The sequence below is a fragment of the Dipodomys spectabilis genome, unplaced genomic scaffold (genome assembly GCF_019054845.1).
Source record: "Dipodomys spectabilis isolate Male_0828 unplaced genomic scaffold, ASM1905484v1 ptg000215l, whole genome shotgun sequence".
Lineage (NCBI taxonomy): Eukaryota > Metazoa > Chordata > Mammalia > Rodentia > Heteromyidae > Dipodomys > Dipodomys spectabilis.
This window is the reverse complement of record NW_024870892.1, coordinates 4,381,515-4,398,761: the sequence shown is the minus strand read 5'-3', so window position 1 is coordinate 4,398,761 and position 17,247 is coordinate 4,381,515. Positions and strand designations below refer to the sequence as shown.

At 45.3% G+C, this 17,247-nt stretch overlaps 1 protein-coding gene across 1 annotated transcript in view; it reads left to right on the top strand.

Moving 5' to 3' along the window:
• Positions 1 to 11,355, top strand: part of Efnb2 (ephrin B2) — a 43,892-nt gene extending 32,537 nt beyond the window's left edge. The window contains exons 3-5 of the mRNA XM_042697310.1: positions 5,766 to 5,858; positions 6,569 to 6,682; positions 8,301 to 11,355. Coding sequence (XP_042553244.1) covers positions 5,766 to 5,858; positions 6,569 to 6,682; positions 8,301 to 8,698 — 605 coding nt within the window. The 3' untranslated portion in view covers positions 8,699 to 11,355. The remainder of the gene's footprint in view (positions 1 to 5,765; positions 5,859 to 6,568; positions 6,683 to 8,300) is intronic.
• The last annotated feature ends 5,892 nt before the right edge of the window (positions 11,356 to 17,247 follow it).

The window sequence follows — 17,247 nt, the reverse complement described above, 5'->3', positions numbered from 1 at the left end:
AGACTGCAGCAGTGTTTATTTGGTGAGAAATGCCCACATGGTGTCCACTGATGGTTTGTATAGTGCTTAGCTGTGAACAGTTTCCTACTTACTTGTAAAGGAAGCATCACATAGTGAAAGCGATGCTACCAAGGAGCAGAGAGGCCTTTTTGTTTGTTTAAATGTTGGTGATTATTTTTCTTTGTATTGTTCTTTCTTCAAGTAAAATCATATTAAGAAGAATGCACAGCTGGGCGCCAGTGGCTAACGCCTATAATCCTAGCTACTCAGGAGGCTGAGATCTGAGGATCATGGTTCAAAGCCAGCCCATCCAGGAAAGTCTGTGAGACTCTTACCTCCAATAAACCACTAGAAAACCAGAAGTGGCACTGTGGCTCAAGTGGTAGAGCGCAGCCTTGAGCTGAAGAGCTGAGGGACAGCACCCAGGCCCAGACTTCAAGCCTCATGACCAAAAAAAAAAAAAAAAAGTATGCTGTTACATGTTTTTGCTCTAAGATCAGGCTAATTTGACAGTAGGTGTTGTGATGCACACACACACACACACACACACACACACACACAAACACACACACACACACACACACACACACACACACACATTGCAGAGCCACAGTGCCAAACACAGAAAAAGGAAGAGTGATTTTTCTTCCTTTTTCATTTGAGCAAACTGTACAGATGTCTGGTGTAAACATCTTGCCACTTAATTTTTTTTTATTGTGAAAATACCATATAGAGGGGTTACAGTTACGTGGGCAACATATTGAGTACATTTCTTATCAAGAATTGTTGCCTCCTCCTTTGTTTCCCCTTCCCATCCCTTCCCATCCCTTCCTATCCCTTTCCATCCTCCCTCCCCCCCCCCAAAGTTGTAAAGTTCATTTTTTTGACATAATGACTTGCACATCTCATTGTTGCAATGGGTCCACCTGTATCCCTATTTAAATGATTTGTTTTTTAACAAAGGAAAAACTCTTTTTTCCATCTCCTGGAGTTCATTTTGGTCAATATTATTTTATACGACCAGATGCACATAGACATTGTGCCTTTGTAGTCCTCTCCTAAATATCCTTCTTTCTACTAAAAATTTTTACAACAGGCATTTGGTTTGGTTTTGGTATATCTTTCCAAGTTGAGGATTTTCTCCTTCTGAGTTTGTATGCTTAAAGAACTGCATGCACGTTAATTTGCGTTCCACAGACAGAATCCCTGATTCTATCATATACAATCTGAATTGGCATCGACTATTTCAAGTTAGAATCCGTGCCAGGATAAGTAGGTAGGTCTCAGCCTCCTGGGCTGTCTACTGACATTTAATAATGAACTGTTTTTGCCAGCCTCCATACTTTTTGCATATTTAAATGATCAGCTTTACTTTCTGTGATTCTCACCGGATTGTGCTTTTGGTTAGCTTTGTGGTCGCTGGCCAACAGAGTTCTTGCTGGTTCTTCAGAAGTCTGTGCTGAGCATGGGGGAATGGTGCAGAGGAATTCTGGCCAACATGAGATGAAGATAGTGTGTGGAATTAATTGATGGAACATTCTCGAAAACGGCAGTTTGAGGATAAGACGAATGTACTCGGCCATGTGCAGCTTTAGAGAAAAAGAAAGATTGTATTCTTAATATTCTCCAGCTTTCTGACCTTGTTTGTCTATCACCTCGCTCTCTTTGGTGGGCTTCTTGGATAGGTTGATAGAAACATTTATTCCATAAAGTTGCCTATCTAACCAACATCCCTGCTATGGCCCAACCAGTAAACTACAAAGATGGCCTGACATGGCCTTCTCAGCCTATGGTACTTTGATATGCCTTTCATCACACAAGAAGCTTTAGAAAGTCTCCCTTATAGAGGTACCTCTATGGTATGGAATACTTTTTTTTTTTCTTTTTGCTACCTTCAGTCCCATTCTCCTTGTGAATAAGATCAGCTCAGGGTTCAAGTCAGAAGCTGGATTCTCCTTAGGATAGACATTCTTGCTGTCTTGATTAACACCACACAGACAGCACCCAGAGCTGTGGCTTGGGTGGCCTCCTGAGTCAGAGCAGCCTTGCCCAAGTGAGCATGTGTTAGCGTGCAACGTTTCCTCTATAGGGGGATGTTGGTAAAAACAGGAATGTCCTTATTTTTACGGTCTGTGTCACTACTTAACTAATTTCCCCTCCTCTTCCTTCTCTGTCCTCTCCTCTCCTCCCTCTCCTCTCCCCTCCTCTCTTCTCTTCTTTTCCTTTGTTGTTTCTCAGGTAACTCTTGATACTATATCCAGGGAGTAAAAGGTGCTGGAGCCATGCAAACTTAGGGTGCTTTTTGTTTTAGTTTGGTTTTATCTTTTGTTTTATTTATATTCCTGTTTTTGTTTTGAAAACACAGTCTCTGTGTAGCTGATTCCTGCCTCTGCTTCCTGGGTCCTGGGGTCACAGGTGTGCCATAGTAGGCTGATCTGTGATCCCTGACCACTGGAAGCCAGGGCCCTGGGGGTGGAGGCACGGGACAGTATCAGATTTCTGTATCCTCACTCCGCAATTAGACCCTTGAAGCAAAAAGGTTTTAAGAACAGGCTGTAAAATACCCGTGCCTCTTTATTAAGCCTATCTTCCTATCAGATGGAGAAACTTTACTAGTGATTTTTAATTTTATACAGTCTATTTTTCCCCCTGGGCCAAGTGGTAGGGGAGGAGGGGGTAATGTCTGGGCACTAAGAGCTTAAGTATAACAATGCTATTTTTCCTGTCTCTGGATGATTAAATACAAGCTTATCCACTTAGTAAGACAATGATTGTGGCTACATTAGATAATATTGATAGGGAGATACAAAGAAAAAAAAACTTAAGTATAATGAGGTAACTATTTATTTTTACTCTTTCTGTAGGTTAAAAATTCCCAAGACATTCAAATGAACAATAAAAAGTAATTGCAAAATTGTCTCCTGAAATGGAAATAGATTTTATTCCCAAGCATTAGCAATTTTCTTATTATTCTTCAAAATTGGCTGTTAAGTGTTTTAAAGCTGTAGGTGTGTGGTTGCTGAGGGGTGGAATCGGAGTCTTGTGGCTCTATTTCAGAGCTCATTTCCAGGAAAGGAGGGACCATCAGAGTAGGACATTTGGGCCGTAGCTCAGGCAGGTCCAGATCACAGCATGAGAATACACTTCCCATGAGGACAAGGAAGCAGAGAAGGAAGTTAGTTTTCACTACAGGAAGTTGTATTTGTAGCAAATGCAAAATGGGAATCATTGTGAGGTTTGCTATACTTGCAAAGATTACCTTCAGAAATCTCAATGCTGACTGCTGAAGATTGGGTTTTCTGTGATGATTTAGGTTGTTATTTAAGGCCTTGGGGATACAACTCTTTGTTTTGTTGTTAGTATTTCAGAAGAGCTCTTTAATCATACATATAATAAACTAAAAAGTTTTTGTTTTTTCTCTCCCTAACTCTGGGCCATTAGACTTCAGGGGAGGTGAAGATATATAACTGAAGAGAAAAATGGAGGAAATGGAGGTGTGGTTCAAGGGGTAGAGCCTTGAGCGAAAAAAGGCTAAGCAAGAATGTGAGACTCTGAGTTCAAGCCCCAGCCAGCACTAGCACCCATCTAAATATCATAAATAAGAAGGGATGAAGAGAAAGCAGGAAAATTGATTACTTTATACTCTTAACTTTGCCTTTGCCTTTTTTTAGAGGGGAGAGGAAATGGCTGTTTTAACGTTGGTAATGATTTTTTTCCCATTATCTTCCAGTAACTTCCACAAATTACAAGGAACATCAGCTTTCAATTATAATTTCAGTTATTTTGTTTACAGTGTAAAATTGCTATCAGTCTTACATCAGTTTCCTACTTTTCTGTACATGGAAGATACATAGCAACTTATTTGGAGAAGGAGATAAATACAAGAAAATAGAGTCCTTTCTAGATTCATACACACACACACAAACACACACTCTATCTTACGTGTTGGTGCTCAAACATTTTCTCTAATTCTCACAGCCAATCCATTCAAAACACAGTAAGGCACCAGTGACCGGGTTTCCCAGACCATTCTTATAGTCAGCCTTAGCAGGAGAGAGGTGGTTGGGAGACTGAAATGGAAGCCAACTCTCACATAGCAGAAGGCTCGGCCTTTGTGTTTAAGGAAAATCACCAGAGTAGAAAAATTATCCATGGAATGTGTATTTCTGCTGTGAAGCAAACTTGTGTGCTAGCCAGCTACCTGGAAAGCAAAACAAGCAGAATGAAGGAATGCCTCTGAGATCGTTTTTTACCGGAACACCTGTCCCCTGTTGCAATCCTCCCGAGTATAGTGAGAGTAGACAGCACTTTGGTAATCAAAGCAGATGATTGAAGTTGCAGCCGTGTATATGAAACACTTCTGTTTCTTGCCCCTTGACCTTGTGTGTCCAGCATGCTCCACCTTCTCTTCCCTCCTGAACTTGAACTGTGACTGCAGGCCTGGTCTTCATTATAGGGCCTGGCAGTCATCTCTTTGCAGCTTCAGTTACAAAGCTATGCAGAGGACTTACTGACCTAAAGGAATACAATAATGTGTTTAAGTAGAATGTAGTCTGCTTTTAAAAATAATAATAATGCAGTGATAGAAGGACTCTGTCTTTATCCCCTCCTTCTCTTTCCTGAGTGGATGAGGAGCCCAGAATATGCATGAGGGAGAGAGTAGGCATGCAGAGAGTTCTCAGACAGGAAGTCAGTGTGTGTGTGTGTGTGTGTGTGTGTGTGTGTGTGTGTGTGTGTGTGTGCGCGCGCGCACGCGCATGCGTGTGCCTGCCCCATGTGTGTGCACACCCTCCCATGCATGTGCTCACGTGCACATGCATGCACATATATGTGAACCCTCAAACCAGCCAGGTTTTCCTACAGCAAGCATCTTGGCTAAAGAGGTTCACCAGGTTGATACTGGTAATTACGACACTTGAGTTCATTCTGGTTTTACACAGGAGGACTTTCAAGACTTGAATTTAGTGTTATTATTTTTTTTATACTGGGGCATGACCTCATCCTCTTGCTTGGCTTTTTTTGCTCAAGGCTGGTGCTCTACCACTTGACCCACATCTCTACTTCCAGCTTTTTGCTAGCAAATTAAAGGCAAAGAAGCTCACAGAGTTTCTGTGTGGGCTGGCTTTGAATTGTATGATCCTCAGATCTCAGCCTCCTGAGTAGCTAGGATTACAGACGTGAGCCACCATCACCCAGTTAGGATTTTGGTATACTTCTTAAGTACATTTAGGTCTGGAGAAAGAAGAAGAGGGGTGTGGGCAGGCTCTCCTAGTAGTGTTCACAGAACTTGGATGCCTGACAGGCGGAGCATCGGGTTAATTGTTCTTGAGGCAGGAAATCTGTAGTAGAGGAAGCAGGTGTTGTGAGGTGATTGCTGCATTTTGAGATTATCTTATCAACTGCTTTGCTTTTCGAGGTTGCACCTAAAGAATCAGCTGAGGTTTTGGAAGATGCCTTACCTTGTTATCTGTAGGCTTAATACTGAAGCAGCCAGGTACTAAGGAAAGGGAACGTGTCTGGAACACATTCATCTGGAACTTGATAACATACATACAGCAATGTCCCCAATATCCATTTTTCTTTATTTCTTTTTCTTATTTTTTTTTGGCTTTCAGCATCTCATACTTTTAGAAAACGTGTGACTTAAGAGTGAATTCTTGTTTTTCAAATTGTTTTCAGACATTTCATGTTCATGTAAACTTGGCTTTATTGATTTCCTGATTTTTTCTTTATTTTTTTGTTTTGTCCATTTTATTTTTAATCAGCTACATCAAATGGGTCTTTGGAGGGCCTGGATAACCAGGAGGGAGGGGTGTGCCAGACAAGAGCCATGAAGATCCTCATGAAAGTTGGACAAGGTAAAGACCGCCTGCCACTTTGTGATGCCACTGTGACCCAGTTATCCCTCAGCTAGCGGAGCACCAGTGCGCTGACACTCCTCCTGCGTTTGTTCTGCAAGGCAGCCCTTCTCTGTACCTTGAGCCCCTGGTAGAGCTCCTTGAGCCAATACTATAAACTTCTCTTCCTGAGATCTCTCTAAAAGTTAGGCGCAGCCAGGCAGACTATCTATGGCCACATATGCCTAGATTTCTCTTTTAAGAAGCCAGATACTTCTGTTCCAAAATCAGAATAGCCAGAATGTAAACTATGTTCCTTCAGTTTTGCTCGTTTTCAAATCTTGACTACTGGAGAGTTGCGTTCACCGTGCCTTTTCACGTAGAGATAACCTGCTGTGCAGAAAGAGAGAATTATTCTTCTAAATTAGAAATTGGTATAGTAGTCAATCAGCTCGCTCAGTTAAATTGAAATGTCATCTGCAATGCTTTGCCGGCCAAATGCAAGAATCCCTATAGTTGCCACAGATGGCCTTCTTAATCTAAACCTCCGAAATAACTAGAATAACCCGTTTTTCTTTTAAAAGGGAAATTATATTCTTGTATTTCACAGTGCTTTGCATAAAGAATCTTATGTTCCTTGCTATTCGTGCCTCTTGAGATATATGTGCAGCTCTTAAAGCTAGCTACCATCGGATGTCTGTGCTGTAATTCATCATTTGTTCTTCATATAGATGCCAGTTCTGCTGGATCGAGCAGGAATAATGATCCAACTAGACGTCCAGAATTAGAAGCTGGTACGAATGGAAGAAGTTCGACAACAAGTCCCTTTGTAAAACCAAATCCAGGTACAGCAGTGTAGTCTCTGTGTGTATGTGGGGGTCTGGGTGGACCACTATTCTGAGTGCCCCTGGAAACAGCAGTGTGGAATCAAAGGACTTCTACCCCCGTGGTGTGAACTGGCAGTTACAGACGCCAGCGGTCTCTGCTCTCAGTGAATCATTATTAATTACACTCAGTAAGACAAAAGAGTTCATTCCCATGATGGTCCAGCACTCCAAAGCGAAACTGCGTATCAGAAGGACGTGCCAGTCATTAGGGTGGCGAAGTCAGCCCTGTTCCCATTGGCTGACGCTGTACCAAGCTCACTGTCAACACCAGCTTTAAGCTGATGTTAATGTATATATAATTAATGTTGTAATCCCTCATCTAATTATGTCTAATCCACAACGAGCCTCGCAGATCCTCTTCTGAATTTCAGATGGCAACATTTCCAACAAGTGTAATAGGGTATGCTTTTCAGGTGGACATTTTCTGTGTCAAATAAAATATTAAAGGGATCTCTAGCCCAATTGTTGAATCCTAGATAAAGCTTTTTTTTTTCTTGAACATGTTTTTTTTGTGGTTTTTGTTTTTAGCTGACTAGAGATAAACGGCTGAGTGTCCATCTTGGTTTGAGACAGCCTGTTTGCACAAGGGCTCTGTGTGTGTGTTTGTGTCCATGGCTGAGAGAACTCAGCCACTGCAGCCATACTTGGTCTCCAAGAGTCAAGGAGAGAAGTTGTTATTTCTAACTTCCAGTGACAAGATGTGTCAAATTCTTGTGACAAACTGATAAATGGATCATGTAATGATGCCAGGCAATTTTTCAGCGCTTAACATTTGGGTTGGCAGTCTGTTCTGTGCGCGAGTGTCTGCTGCCTTCCAAATATATTTTAAGTGTAAATCAAATAATACAAACGAGTTGAACGTTTTCCCAGGCTCCACGGCGCCCCTCCTCCAGTTTTGGCACTGGGGCTGCCACTAGGCAGGGCTCCTGTGTGCAAGGCAGGCATGAGGAGAACCGCAGGAAACACAGGATTTGGAAGGGAAGGGAAGAGCGGGAGCACTGGAAGGCGGAACCTTGCCCCGAAGCAGAGAGCCGAGTGCTCCCTTTGTTCCTCGTCCTAGCCAGAGTTCGGCCCACATGGGCCACAGCCTGCGGGACATCAGTGGCTGGCTATCACACCAGCCCTGCTGCTGGTGAAATGGAAGAGGAAGCTGTGCAGGCGCTGGTGGGTGGCGCTCAGCTCCAACTCTGGGGAATCCATTCCTGCCCTGCTGGCCTCTAGATAGAGGAGCAGGTGCTGGGCCTGCGCTAGTTAAGTCAACCCCACCTGTTAGCAAGGTCTTGGGCCTTGATTCCCCGGGTCCAGGGCTTTACCAACAGAGCCACAGCTCCACTCCCAAGCGGGTAAGAAAGAGTCTCACCCACTTTTCCTGCTCAGACTGCAACTGCGACCCCCAGATTCTCCACGTTTAGTTGTATAGGTACTAGCCAGGATTACAGGCGTGAGCCCAGGTACCCAGCATAGCTTTTAATATATATGTATATATATTAATATATCTATAAATAATATATATATATAATTAAGCAGCTAGGAGGTCAGGTGCGGGGCACATTAACGGTATCTCTCTCGTGCCCAGGTTCCAGCACCGACGGCAGTAGCGCCGGGCATTCGGGGAGCAACCTCCTCGGTTCCGAAGTGGCCTTATTCGCAGGGATTGCGTCAGGGTGCATCATCTTCATCGTCATCATCATCACGCTGGTGGTGCTGCTGCTCAAGTACCGCGGGCGGCACCGCAAGCACTCACCACAGCACACAGCCACGCTGTCGCTCAGCACGCTGGCCACCCCGAAGCGCGGCGGCGCCGGCGGCCACACCGGTGGCTCAGAGCCCAGTGACATTATCATCCCGCTGAGGACGGCCGACAGCGTGTTCTGCCCGCACTACGAGAAGGTGAGCGGTGACTACGGGCACCCGGTGTACATCGTGCAGGAGATGCCCCCGCAGAGCCCCGCCAACATTTACTACAAGGTCTGAGGCCTCTCCCCACCCCGACGCCGGCCTTCGCCTCCCACTGGGAACTCTGCTGACCCGCGTGGCCAGGTCGCCTCGTGGCGCGCCCCACCTCGGAGACCTGGGAGGGGGACTGGACTTGGCACAGGGGGTCCCCCCCCACCCCTCCACTCCACCACAGCCCAGGAGGGAGCGTGGACGGTGCCCGCCTGGAAGGTTCCTGGAGCTGGACAGCTTTCTAGACTGCTAGGAGACCCCCATTGGGACAGGGTGCGCACCCTGGGCCTGGGGAACGGGGGCCCCCTCCTGCCAGCCATGCGCTGCCCCCCACCTGTGGCTCAGGCCTCTTCTCTGGGAACCCCGGGAGGGTGGGGTGGTGCAGGACCCGGTGCGGTGCGCACGGCCCCCACCCTGGGCGCCCGGGCACCCTCCAGCCCTCTGGCCTCCGGTGCCTCCCAGCCTCCCGAGGGCACGTCCTGGACTTGTCACCCGGACCTCGAGGGCTCAGTAAGGTTTCAGAGATCGCTAGCGTGTCGTCCTCACTTGTCTCACTCTGGTCCCTCATCCGGGGGCTCCCGCCGTCTCCCTTCACCTGAAACCCCCCACCCCCTGTCAACTCACTTCACCCCTGCGTCCCGGGGACGCTCGGGGATATAAGCGCCAACGGTCCGCCTCCAGAGCGTGCGTGCGCGGGCTCGAGCCACTGGGGCACCCCCCCAGAGCCAGGCCGGGCCCCGCTGGCAGCCACCGGCCGCCCAGGCGAGGGCAGGAGCGGCGGAGAGCGGCAGGGGCAGGGCAGGCCGCCCATCCTGGCATGCCCAAGCTGCTGCCTCTCCAGAGCGCAGGGAGGACGGACAGACGGACAGACGGGCAGCAAGCACAGCGCTTTGGTTTGGTTTTTATTTTTTGTTTTTTGTTTTTGTTTTTGTTTTTGTTTTTTTTTACTGAGACTGAAGAGGCAGAAATCTAGGAGACAACACACGCAGTCTGGCGGGTGAGGACGTCGCTTAGATAGACTTAGCAGACAGCACCGTGCAGGGAACGAGGCCTCTGCGCCCACCTTGTAAGGAGGGGAGCGGCCCCGGGCACCCAGGACGGAGTCCGGCAGGACTGTCGTGGTGGTACTGGCAATAAGATGCAGCTCTGGAGCTGTAGGAGAGTCGGTCTGCTTCGGGTGATGTTTTAAGCAGACTCAGCTGCTATACTGATCACATTTTATGAAACACAGGGAATAAAGCATTTAGGAGAAGAGCAGAGAGCCAAAGCTTGACCTAGAAGTTGAGAAGCCAAAGGTCATGCAGGCTGTAATTCCATCACCACTGACCGTTATGAAAGAATTCTCATAGGTTTAAAAAAAATAATAAGGTAGGTCAGATTTCCCCAGCCCCCCTGTCCCCACCCCCTCCCCGATCGAGCCTTATGACACTTTGGTTTATGGCGGTGCTGGCCGGGCTGCAGGGAGGTACTGGGGACCTCAGCCCGCGGCTCGAAATCAAGGAAAAGCACACACATGGCAAACCTCTTAGAGTCCTTAAGACGGAAGTAAATTATGATGTCGAGGGGGAGAAGGAAGATAGGCATATTTATAATAGGTGTATAGAACACAAGGGATATAAAATGAAAGATTTTTTTTTACTAATATATATTTTAAGATTGCACACAGAACACACCAGAAGATGTGAAATTCATTTATGGCAATTAAAGCAGTCACTGTGGCTCAGTGCTTTAGGAAGAAGAAGAAAAAAAAAAGAATTGGACAGGTACTTCTGGGAAATACAACATCACTTGCAAAAAAATAACACTAATGAGAGCGAATCTCCACATAACCAAGTCCTCCGAAGACATCTCGCAGAACTGTAGACAAGGAAAAAATACAAGCCCCCAATCCCAGGAACTCCGTGTGACTGCATCCTGCGCTTAGATGCTTCCGGCATTGTTTTCCGTGTCGGGTTTACCCTCACCCAGGCTGAGGTGTCCTGTAGCATTGGCAGGTCACACTGAGGGGGTTTCACTTGAAAGTTTAACTGTGGCTCCTTCCTCTTCTCCTTCTCCTACTCCCCCGCCCCCCGCCCTACCAGAAACAAACAAAAAAAGAGTAAACAGGAAACCTACTTTTTATGTGCTATGCAAAATAGACATCTTCAACAGACTCCTGTTACTATGGTAACGCTTTGCTTTCTGAATTGGGAGGGAAAAAAATGGAAAAAAAAATGTAGCGACAGCATTTGAAGGTTCTCAGCCCTCTACTGAGTACCTGCAAAAGTGAGTTGTCACTGAAATTATTATTATTCCCTAGTTCCTGATCCTGAAAATGATGTTGGTCCAAAGTGTGTGTGAGTGTGTGTGTGTGTGTGTGTGTGTGTGTGTGTGTGTGTGGTCTATGTGTGTACATATATGTATAATATATATCTCCAATATATATTATATATATCTATATCATTGTTCTGTGGGGCGTTGCCATGGTGACCGGCCACAGTACATATGTCATTCTTTCCATCGCCCCCACCTCTCCTTTCTGTGCATTCGTACAAGGTCCTCTTGTAAGCCATCGGAAGTTACTTGTAGGATGGGGGAGAGAGGCGAGGAGGGGAAAAATGGGAACCAGTCTGATTTTAATGAAATCAAATATATGTGTCCTCAGTGGGCTACATTTTGGCTGTATGCTCAACTGAAAAAAGAAATCAGATGAAATGATAAAAGAGTTACCTGCAACCAATTGGAAAGTGTTCTGTGCGTCTGTTTGGTGTCTGGTGCAGAAAATGACAATCTACCAACTGTCCCCTTCTTTGGAGTTGGTTCAGCTTTGGGAAGTTACTGTAAATGCCTTGCTTGTATCTTGTCCTTAGTCACCCGACTTTGGAACTTTACCATCATGTTGAAGTGAAAGATACTGTAAATAGGTTCAGATTTTACTGTCTATGGATTCGGGGTGTTACAGTAGCCTTACTCACCTTTTTAATAAAAAAAAAATACACATGAAAACAAGACAGAAATGGCTTTTCTTACCCAGATTGTGTACATAGAGCAATGTTGGTTTTTTATAAAGTCTAAGCAAGATGTTTTGTATAAAATCTGAATTTTGCAATGTATTTAGCTACAGCTTGTTTAACGGCAGTGTCATTCCCCTTTGCACTGTAATGAGGAAAAAAAAGATGGTATAAAAGGTTGCCAAATTGCTGCATATTTGTGCCGTAATTATGTACCATGAATATTTATTTAAAATTTTGTTGTCCAATTTGTAAGTAACACAGTATTATGCTTGAGTTATAAATATTTTTTTCTTTCTTTGTTTTATTTCAATAGCCTGTCATAGGTTTTTAAATCTGCTTTCGTTCCACATTGCAGTTAGCCCCAGCAATTGAGACCTGTGCAGTCACACTCATTCCACGTCTGTTTCAAACTGAATTTGTTCTTAAAAAAATAAAATATTTTTTTCCTATGGAAAAAGTGCCTTAAAGTATTTTCCTTTTCTTCTGTTTTCTTTTTTCTTTTGCTTGCTTTCTTTTCTTTTTCTTTTTCTTTTCCTTCTTTTCATTTGCCTCCTTTTACTTTATTTTCCCCAAACCCAGAAACTTGTCCATGGATAAATGGGTACTATATCTGCTCCTCAGAATCTAGACACACACATAATGTGAATCAAGTTTTATTACACTCTGGTCATCCTGAGCAGGAAGCCTCTCCACTGGCACCCACACTGTACAATAAGAATGAAGGTATCCATGAGAGGATGAGGAAAATAGACTCTCCTTGTACACTGAATGGCAGATTGATTTTATTTCCATTTAAGCACAGCAGTTTGCTATAGATCTCTTCATTTTGCCCCAAAAGGTACTCCTAAAGGAAGGGGGAAAATGAAATCTTTGTTGTAAAAAAAAAAAAAAAGATCTGCCAATCATGAAAACACATTTTGTAAGACTACATGGATTGAGGCCAACCTGAAGCCAGGTCGGGTGTTGACATGTCCATCGCTTTCCTTCTGGGTGCAGGGACCTCCTGGGAGGTTCGGATCTTCCAGGTCTCTCCCTGGAGGTCTGACATCATCGTCATAGGCCCTGAGAAGCAGCGAGCTCCACCTCGGGAGGAGACCCCACCTGCTCATGCGCTCCCATCACTGCCCAAACTGCCTCTCGAGGCATGACAGGATTAGCACGGCCCCTGATGTCGGAACACACTGGAGAGTGCTCTAGGCCTGGCTGACTTGACCAAGCTCACAGCCCCAGAGAGTGCAAGCAGCCATGGTTGGCAGTCACACCTGCAGAGGAGAGCCATGAAAGGCCAGTTTAGAGCCCACCGATCAGGGTTTGTTGAGTGAATACTCTGTTAAATAACAAAAGACGCTCCCAGAGGCACGATTTGAGTTGTTGCTAGAATAGCGATTTTGTCTCCAGCATTTTATTCTGCTGTATATCACTGCCACTGGGTTGCATATCCAAGTTCAAATATACAACTGACAGCTGGACGTTGGACCCTATGTACGAATATCACATTTGGGCAGGAGAAAAAACACCGAAGTATTGTCTTCCTAAGCTTTTACATTGTGGCCTGCAGCACACAACATCATTGCTTCTACCTTGCTATTGAGACCATATTCTCCGCACTGGGTTGGGCAAGGTCTGTGAAAGAGAAATATGATAGGTCCAGTGTTATTCTGGGCTACTGGGGAGAAGAAATCATAGCTAGTGGAGTGTCTCCTAGGGAGCATGTGCTGCCCGGATAATCTCCCCTGTGTGGAAGGCAGGTCTGCTGCCTCATTCATCCACCTGCCCCCACGGCCAGAGCCCAGGATGATAAGCTTTTCAGAGTTCAGCTTGGCTCTTACCATGGTTGACTCCTATTTTGGCAAATGAATGTCACTGGCAGCTGCTGACATCAGCCAGAGAGCAATCAGCAATTGAAAAAAATAAAACCTAGGAGAGTAAAAAGTCACTTTTTAATGGATGGGCAGAGAGTAGGTGTGAAGCTCTTGGGCTGGGTACTAAATAGGTTTTCTGGTGGGTTCAAAGGACACACCATTTCCAATGCAATGTTAAGGACACCCAAACAGATAAGTGTGTGTTTTTCACTTGGGTTAAGTGAATGTGAACCTGTGTTTGTGATATTTGCACTGTAGACTTCAAGGTAGGTGTTCAGTACTATGATGGCAAAGAACATTTCCTGCCTCTTCGCTCCTGTAGGTGGGGATACCCATCAGTGGCCTGATAGGATTGCATTCAAATACTATGTTTATTTGTGATAAAATGCAGCAAACCTACTAAATAAAACCAATAGTTTGTAGCACATTGTACAGAGAACTTGAATGCAAAGGGAAAACTGACTTCCAGTTCATTCTGACTCTCATGAAGCCTTTCAGCAAAGCCTTTTGTGTTCGGGCCTTGACCACCTCAGTGGCAGAGGACTGGAATCAAAGACACTGGAGGTCACCTTTGGATTTTTGCTGGATTTAAAGCAAAGCCATCAGCAAATGCCTCTGTCGAAAGTTTCCTAGGCAAACTTCTATGTGTCTCAGTGTCCAGAGGCAAACTTCTGACGACCACCAGGGAGTCCCTAACCCACCTCATCCCTCTCTACTGCACCAACAAACCTCACGCAGGATTCACAGACCTGGTCCTTCACAGACTGCACATTCTGAAAGATGGGAAGCACTAACAGTGTTCGTTCTAGACTGGATAGTGAGCAGGAGGCCTGTGCTGTGCTCAGCTCTTGCTCTTAATAGTTGAGTAGACAATTAAAAACATTTTGAGGTCCCTTCCAGACACCCTGGGACCTATGTATGGCAAGGGAATTCTCCATCCCGAGGTCTATTTCAGCCAAGACCTTCTGCTTAGCTATTTGATTAGGAGAGGGCAGTGAATTTGCTTCCACCAACCATCTTGGTCCTTCACTGTTCTGTAGATTTGAGACCATTCATTCTGTCTTGAAGTCTTTTCATGCTAGTACCCAGATTATATCTTTGTTCCTTCATTATTTACACTTTTGATTTTGCAGTCTACAGCAGAACACACCGTGTAGCTGAAAAACATCTTTCAGTTGCTCAGAGCTATTATTTACTAACTAAGCACCATTCATTCTTAATAAAGAGATTAGAGGATTTGTATGTGGGTTATTGTTAGAGGCGTAAGAACATTCTATCTTAAAAAGTCCAAGAGGCAAATGGTAAGTTTCTATTACAGGAAAAGGAAAAGAGTTTGAAAGTGAGCTAGCGGGAGGTGATTTAGGATGACCATTTCTAGTGAGATCTTCCATGTCCCCCTGCATCTCTACCCAGGATTCTTACTTTTCATTGATTTAAGTGTTAAGTTTTTCTCAATAAAAATGTCCAAGAAGAGTAGAGGAGATATATGTCTTCAAAGACAATTGCTTCAAATCCATGGGAATCTTTTAAATCTGCAAACTTCTTCAGGTATATAACTTTTTGTGCAGAGGCTCTAATAATATAATGATCAAGAAAGGCCTCTAAATGTAGACGTTAGTGTGTAGATCAAGGACCCATCAAGTGGTGAGGGAAAAAAAAGGTGCTGAAAGAAGAGCTCTCAGCTTGGGTCACTAGGCACAGCAGTTTACAGCTTCTTTACTGATTTATCAGCATACGACTCAAGATGCAATGAGGGATGTGTTTATTAACCTAACTCCAAATGTCTTAGTCTTACACAAGTAGGAGCGTGGACTTTTTGGTCCTTCAAGGAAGTCCTATATGAATCAGGAAACAGATTGCTCTGAGGCTGGAACACCCCAGTCAGATGCGTCCAGCTCCTGGGCCATCCCCGGCGGAAGGCAGAGCTGTCCCTCGGCTTACACCAACCATCTCTAACGTGGGTTCTTATGGGTCCTCACTGAGGCCCCCTGAACTTTAGCCCAACTCCGTGCACCTAATTTTGAAGTATAACTTGCAAAACTACAAATCCTAAGTGGAGTTTCTACCCCGCCATCAGAGAACACTCGCAGGTTGGTGGAGGCCAGGGTCAAATGCAGAGCCATCCTCAAAGGAACCTTGCCTGACACTGGCCCCAGACACCAGAAATGAGGCCGCTCAAGACAACTCCTGTTTATCTACAAGTCTAGAAGTTTCTGTAGAGTGAGTGTGCACGCACGCGCACACGAGCACACACACACATCTCTTTGCTGACTTATGCAGCATGTGCCTATTATTCCTTTTTATTCACTAGACAGCCTGCAAAATATTGGCAATTACAACATGAGAGACAGGATGCCTTCTCTTAGGCAATCTACAGTTCAGTCAGCAATGGAAAACCTTTCCCGAATGCCAATTAGTCATCTCAGATGCTGGGATGGAAGGAAGTAACAAGGCTGATAACCTCCCTGTTTGCATTCCCTGAAAAATCTTTTTAAAAATGCATTTGTCTGTGAGTTGCCTTCTCTTCATCCATCTATGTCTGCTGTTGCAGAGGTTGAGTTTCTTTGCTTTTAAATCTTTCATTACACATATGCCAACTGGCTGGTTAGGGTGCTAAATTTAGTACAACTGTTCTGTTCTTTAAAACGTCTTTGGAGTTTGCCTTAAGTGCCTGCTTCTGGCCTTAAAGGGCAAATAAAAAAACTTTCCAATTGGTTTCCAGCCCACATTACAGTGTGTATGTGTATTTGAAAGATCACTTCTTGGCTATAATTGGTAGTTTTCTGGTAGCTAGCTCTGAGGAAAGAATTGCAGAGCGCTTTCTGTCTGCTAACAGTAGTTAGCACTGAGCTGAAAAACAGCAGGGGAAAAAAATGAAGTCTGACGCTCTGGGCTGTGGGCCAAAGTGACCTGCAAACTCCGTGCACCCTGAGCCTGGCAGCCCAACTGGCCCAGGTTCGTCTGCACAAACCCAGATCCCCCCTTGTACAGGGAGGGGGATTAAGGGAAGAGGGAAGGGGGTAGGGCAGGCTTTACTGCCAACTCCTTGAATATTTCAGATAAAATAATGACTTTGTTAACCACACATGAAGGAATTTATTCCTCCATGCCATTGGCTGAGTGTGAAGACAAAAGCACCCGACTTTCCAGGAGCTTCAGAGGGGTGGTCCTCCACATGTGTAACGGTCACTTGTGGGTTTGTAACAAACATCACTTGGCCGGAAGAAGCTCTGGTCACCGTCTTCATGGAGGAAGCTGAGGTTGAACAGCGCCCCCTGGACCTCGCTGTTGGCTCTCTCAGCCCACTCCACACTGTTCTATTTTACAGGGAATTGCTGGCCAGTGACGGACAGGACACATGGGCATAGACACTGGTGAGAGGGACTTGCCATCCCCCAAGAACAGGCAAAAGTCCCCTCTCCTGTGTGCTGGCTCTGAGCTGGCCATCTGTGCCACCTTCGAGATCAGATCCCTGAGCTTGGGAATCTGCCTCTTTCTCCTGAGGTTCAAATTCAGAATTCTCGCTCCCCTCCATGCCCTCCCTTCCCAGTGTGGTTACATTGTGCTCTGTGATGATGCTCGAGAGGCAGGTCGGGTGGAAGCGACGCATGCTTAGAGGAGCTTTCCTCTGCTTGTTGCCCTACTTGAATTTCCATCTCTGTTCAAGTAACAGGTGTTGGCACACTTGATTCCACTTTGCTGCCAGTGTGTGGAATTAGAA